Below are 6411 nucleotides of genomic sequence, written 5' to 3' on the forward strand. Positions count from 1 at the left end.
GCATCATTTAAATCGCATACCTCCAAAGAGACCCGAAGCAGCTTTATTTGGGCAGTCTGTAAAAGGCCTAAAATATGTAATCAATAGGGGAAATAATATTACAGGCAGCTAGATGAAAAGGAATGGGATTATTCAGCTACAGAACTTAAAATATCCTGTTTTATACACCAGCTCTCAGAAAGATTAATTGTGCACATACAATAACAGTAATCAGATGTGAGAGTATTCTGTAATGCATATACAAAAAGTCAAAAAGAAGCAGCTATTTTTAGTTATATCACATCCAAGCTAAAATATAATAATCTTACTTTAAGGAACAGTTTTTAATCTGCTTCACATGTGCAAGCCTCTATAAGGATTGCTGTCTGTAGCTGCTACTCTTTGTCTATAATGTGTTTGATAGGCAGCACGTCTCTACATTGTTATAGTTTTGGTGGTATTGTTACCATCATTCTTTGCAGGGGCCTAGTTGAAATGATGCAGGTTTCTGGGGAGCCTTCACATACAGCATGTCAGTTTATTTTATTCATACCCCCACACACACACCTTTCTCCTTGCACAGGACCCAAGGCTTACCAAAGAAGGGGCAGATATGTCTACTTGGTAGACATGTAGGTTTGGATATTTTAACTTTTGGATTCATTAAGTTGGGTCCCTGAAGACATCCAGAAAAAATTACATTGGTACATAGCCAATCACACTGCAATTCAACAGAGGTTCAAACTCAATATTTACATGAGCATCCATTGCAAGAGTAGCCAATTTGTTTTCTAGTGTCTTGAGTCATGGGACCACAGTGACTATCTTAAAAGATGAAACAGCACACTCTCACAACTTGAACCCTATCATTCCACAGATACCGAGTGGCAATCTGGGTATGTTTGGCAATAGCGGAGCAGCACAAGCCAGGACCATGCAACAGCCGCAGCAACCGCCAGTGCAACCTCTTAACTCATCCCAGCCTAGTCTTCGTGCTCAAGTGCCTCAGTTTCTCTCCCCTCAGGTTAGATTGAGCTCTGTAGCATTAATAATAGCCAATGGTTAGGTGTCCTGGAGACCTGCACTAAAAAATTGGGCCTAATAAATTGGCTTCTGGATTTCTGAGGCCTCCTATTTTTTTTTCTCAATTGGATAAACTAAACAAAAAGAAAAAAATAGTTGTACCCTTGGTGATGGCTATTTCTGTGCAATAACTATAGCATATTGAGTAGAACACTTAAATGGAAGGAAACCCCCTAAGAAGTTAGCTACTCAAAGGAATGTTTGGTTGTGCCAGTTACTTCAATGCTGACAGAAAATGCAGATACAATCACACTTTCACAGTGTGTTTCAATGGAAGATTTCTTAAATCGTATAGAGTGGTTAAGTTGCCAATCTGGTATATTTGATTTCAGGAAAACAGCATTTTTGTTTTATTAAACTATGTGTGAACTGAGTAGTTTATTCATCAGGTGTAGAAAATACTACTGCCTCTGGAAATATGTGTTTAGTTTTCTGTGATATGTAGTGATTACTTTTCAGCTGAGAAGCTTTTCTCAGGTCACTGTGGGGGAAATACAACACTGTCGTAAACTACAGCTGTAGTAATGGAAGCTATTCTTTTCCCAGGTTCAAGCACAGCTTTTGCAGTTTGCAGCAAAAAACATTGGTCTCAATCCTGCACTATTAACCTCGCCAATTAATCCTCAGCATATGACGATGTTGAACCAGCTATATCAGCTGCAGCTGGTGAGTTAAAAGGCACAATGAGAAACCTGTTCACCCCAAATGATAACACTGAGGTTAAAGCTAAAAGGAATCTCTTCCTTGCTTCAGAAATAGCGAGACTTGCTTCTAGCCATTCTTTTACTTGGATCTTAAAATTATGTGATCCTTTCAATACAACGCAGACACACACTCTTAGTGATCATGAGATTTTTGTACTCTTTTTTTTTTTTGACATTGTTCATGAATGTCGTCAGTTCACACCCATTCTGTAGGATCAGTAGTGTTTCTCAGAATGGCACCACATATGTTCAGTAGTTATAGTTTGGAGAAAACCCTTGAGTTGTAAATATAGAGCTTCTTGCATCTATCACTTCTGTGAGCACTTAGGAGATGTAGCGCTTAGCAATGGTGTAAGTCCCTAAATTGTGATTAAGGGTTAGTCACAAATCAAAGTGTGAAACTCGGGCTTCAAAATATTTACAAGACATGGTTAGGCCAGTTTCAGGCATACCAACACCCCCACACACCCCAAAAATAAACCTTGGATTTTAGTTACTTGACTTTTTAGTTAGTTAGTTAGTTAGTTAGTTAGTTTGTTAAACTGGGAACTTATTTTAACCCAATGGCTACAGTGCTCATGAGAGCACTGTAGGGCCACATTTCAGCAATGAACAGTACCAGAGTTACCCTATACTCCCACGTTTTTGCTTGTATATCTGCATGCACACACACATAGTGACACTCACTATGACATTCACACTCTTGCGTCATCCCTTCAGTTTTCTTTCTTTCCCCTTCCCTGTCTTCTTTCTCTGTTCTCTCCCCCTCCCCATCTTTCCTCATTGGATACCTCTCCCCCTACACACACATTTGAGCTTTCTACAAAGTTCCCATTAGCACTGATGACTTTTTTTTAAAAAAAAGATACTTAATTACTTCTGATAGGCTTTGGAAGAATATTGCAGCACCCAGGAGAGGTATGGTGAACCTTCCTTCCTAGATGTACCCTTTCCCCCATCCCTCATGAAAGTAAGGTTTAAAAACCCTTTCCATTAACACCTGTAGAGTCTTTTAAAAAACACAGTATTTCAGAAAAAGCCTAATTGCTGCAGGTCATTTTGGGAGGCTCACAGAATATGGGAAGGGCAGGATAAGGGCTTCACCTCTTGAAAATGGCATTCTACACATAGTGATTAGAATTTTAAAAACTTTGTTGGCATGATTTGCAGGAGTAGTGAATTACTGGGGATAATAGGCAAGGGCACAGACTAGCTGAGGATGCCATGCAACCCAAAGATTTTATTCCTCTGGTTTACCTCTTTGAACAATCATGTTTGATTGATTATTCCTTTTTATTATGATTTTCTTCATCCCATTTTAAATAGCTTGTTTCCTGATGTAACTGACCATCCATTTTTGCAACCCATGCTTGAGATGACTTCTGTCTATGAGTGTACTCCTACAATTATTAATGTCAAGAAAATCCTTGAAACACCATTTGCTGGATACAAATTCAATAAATAAACTTGTTTGGTTCATACCTTCATTTAATATGATTCCCATTATTACGGTAGGCCTGTTTACATTGTGACCTTAGATTTCCTGTATTTCTAATTTGCAGGCGTACCAACGTTTACAAATCCAGCAGCAGATGTTACAGGCTCAGCGTAATGTTTCCGGACCCATCAGACAACAGGAGCAGCAAGTAGGTTTAACCTGTTGTCTCAATGCCAAATAAACAGCCCCTAAATAATCTAGTATGTTAAATGAAAAAGATTATTCATGAAGTCCACCCATTTGTGCTGTAAGCTTCTGTGCAGGCAGAAATCCCTATCAAGAATGACAGGCTTCCACTTCTTCTTTTTCTAGCATGATGGGATGCAGCTAGTTCTTAATGCACTGAATTCCCTGGCTGCTGGGTGGTTCAAGATCACAAATGAGCCTCTTACCCCACATTTAAAATTCACTGACTTACTTTTATTTTTACCTTGTTGCCAGGTTGCACGTACAATCAATAACATGCAGCAGCAGATCCAGCAGCACCAGCGCCAGCTGGCCCAGGCCCTGCTTATGAAGCAGCAGCCACCCCCTCCGCATCTATCTTTGCACCCCTCTGCAGGCAAATCAGCCATGGATAACTTTTCACCCCATCCCCAGGCTCCTGGCCTTTCTGACCTGCAGACCAAAGAGCAACAGTCTTCACCGAACACCTTTGCTCCTTACCCCCTTGGTATGTCCAGTTTATTTAAACCCCAACTCAAAAAGATGTAGATAATTTATACATGTAATAATTTTATTTGACTCCTTTTGCTGCTTTTACAACTGTTTCATTTCCTGCATTGTCATTATGGCATTGATGTCCTCATACAGCCTGTTTCTTACATGTGACTACCAGTGCTGTTGGATCCTCAACTTCAAAAAATATAAAAGCAAGATAACATTACAAGTAAAAAGTGCTGTGAGAATTTCACTAAATACTTCTCCCTCCAAAAAGACCTCTCCATGGAGAACCTTTCTCTGTTTGGAACCATTCCAGTCTGCTTTCAGGTCTAGCATATAGTGGGATAGAAACAGGCTTTGGTCACCTTGTTGCTGTATGCCCCGCCAACTAGAGAGAGTGGATTGCTGGATCTTTCCAGCAGTAGCTCTCCAGTTATGAAACTCCCTATGAAACTTCATAGGAAGACCATATTGGTCCTTATATATGGAGGATACCTGGCTGAATGAAACTATGTGAAGGGGATCTAGGAGTCCAAGTAGACCACAAGTTGAACATGAGTCAACAGCAGCTAACAAGGCCAATGCGATTTTAGGCTGCATCAATAGAAGTATAGTGTCTAGATCAAGGGAAGTCATAGTGCCACTATATTCTGCTCTGGTCAGGCCCCACCTGGAATATTGTGTCCAGTTCTGGGCACCACAATTCAAAAAGGACATTGAGAAACTGGAGCGTGTCCAGAGGAGGGCGACTAAAATGGTGAAAGGTCTGGAAACCATGCCCTACGAGGAACGACTTAGGGAGCTGGGGATGTTTAGCCTGGGGAAGAGAAGATTAAGAGGTGATATGATAGCCCTGTTCAAATATTTGAAGGGATGTCATATTGAGGAGGGAGCAAGCTTGTTTTCTGCTGCTCCAGAGACTAGGACCCAAAGCAATGGATGCAAGCTGCAGGAAAAGAGATTCTACCTCAACATTAGGAAGAACTTCCTGACAGTAAGGGCTGTCCGACAGTGGAACAAACTCCCTCGGAATGTAGTGGAGTCTCCTTCCTTGGAGGTCTTCAAGCAGAGGCTGGATGGCCATCTGTTGGGGATGCTTTGATTGTGATTTCCTGCATGGCAGGGGGTTGGACTGGATGGCCCCTGTGGTCTCTTCCAACTCTATGATTCTATGATTCTATATTTTCACCTTTTATTTATTATTATAAAAGACACGCATACACGCATTTTCCACAGTGATACCAAGGTGATATATAACAATTTAAATAAAGCAATAATGCTTGCAAACAATAAAACAACATTAAAACTATTATTCACAATTTTAAAAGTCGTGTGAAAGAGTTGTATCTAAGCTCCTTTCCAAAGAGCTTGAAAGAATAGGAACAAACTGTTGGTCTGAAGGGGGGGGCATTTCACCATTTGGGAATGGTGCAGGAGAATCCCCTTTCACATGTTCCTGACAGACCTTACTGTGTCAGCAGCAGTGTCCTTAAAAGGGCCTCTCCTCTAGATTGTAATAATCAGGCTGGTTCATAATGAGACAGGTGGTCCTTCAAATAGTCAGACCATAAACCATTTAAAGTTTTAGTTTAAAGGATAAGACAAGTGCCTGGAAAACAGTTGACATCTAGTGCAAATCTTTCAACCTGGCAGGGAGGAGTGGGGTTGGACCAATTAATACCCTAACTGACACATTTTACACATACTGAGTCAGAGGGCCACCAAAAAGCTGCTAGACACCCATACTTTCTTGGTCCCAGAGAGTGGCAGCCGGACCAAGAGACAGGTGATTCAGAAGGGTTGGACAGTGTGTCTGGGGACTTGTATCTCTTAAATATTTATACAGTACTCATGGTCTCTATATGAGAATGACCACAAGTAGACTTAGGACTGGCCAAAAAAATTAATTTTTTTAGTACTTAACTTATTGGTGGGCATTCACTCAGATTACTTTAAAATACTTGATTTCCCCTTCCTACTGATGTGCTCTTTTTTTCCTCTCTACCCCACAAAATAATAATTGAACTAAAAACATTTTCCATTTTAAAAGGCTTGTCTTATGAGCTTATCCCATTAACAAATAAGCTGGCTTACTTCTTCCAGCTTGAATTCAGGATCCAGGATGCCCCCAGATGTTATCAGACCTAAATTGCCACCTATCTCGGCGGTATGCCACTGCCCGGATGCATCCCAGGTCGAAACCTCACTCAACCAGCACTTTTCTGAAATCTGGGAGCTTCCGACTTCAAAAATTGGCCAGCTGAGCAAGGCTTCGACCCAGGGTGCATCCGGGAGGCAGCATCCCACCTAGATAGGTGACGATTTAGGTCTGATAGCATCCCAGGGCATCCCGGATCCTGAATTCAAGCCGGAAGAGGTAAGCCGTCTTATTTGTTAATGGGATAAGCTCCTTATGTAGGAGTAGAAGGAATAGGAATAGAAGGTTAGCTTGCAGCCTGGAATCTAAACTGTGATTAAATTTAA

General features: G+C 41.0%; 1 protein-coding gene across 1 annotated transcript in view; it reads left to right on the plus strand.

Annotated features, from left to right (window-relative positions):
* The window catches only part of TNRC6C (trinucleotide repeat containing adaptor 6C), a 167494-nt gene that overhangs the window by 114349 nt on the left and 46734 nt on the right, over positions 1 to 6411 (plus strand). Inside the window, 4 exon segments of the mRNA XM_042448122.1 lie at positions 857 to 1003; positions 1609 to 1728; positions 3329 to 3412; positions 3706 to 3802. Of these exon segments, the coding sequence (XP_042304056.1) occupies positions 857 to 1003; positions 1609 to 1728; positions 3329 to 3412; positions 3706 to 3802 (448 nt within the window).

The sequence above is a fragment of the Sceloporus undulatus genome, chromosome 2, assembly GCF_019175285.1.
Source record: "Sceloporus undulatus isolate JIND9_A2432 ecotype Alabama chromosome 2, SceUnd_v1.1, whole genome shotgun sequence".
Taxonomy (NCBI): domain Eukaryota; kingdom Metazoa; phylum Chordata; class Lepidosauria; order Squamata; family Phrynosomatidae; genus Sceloporus; species Sceloporus undulatus.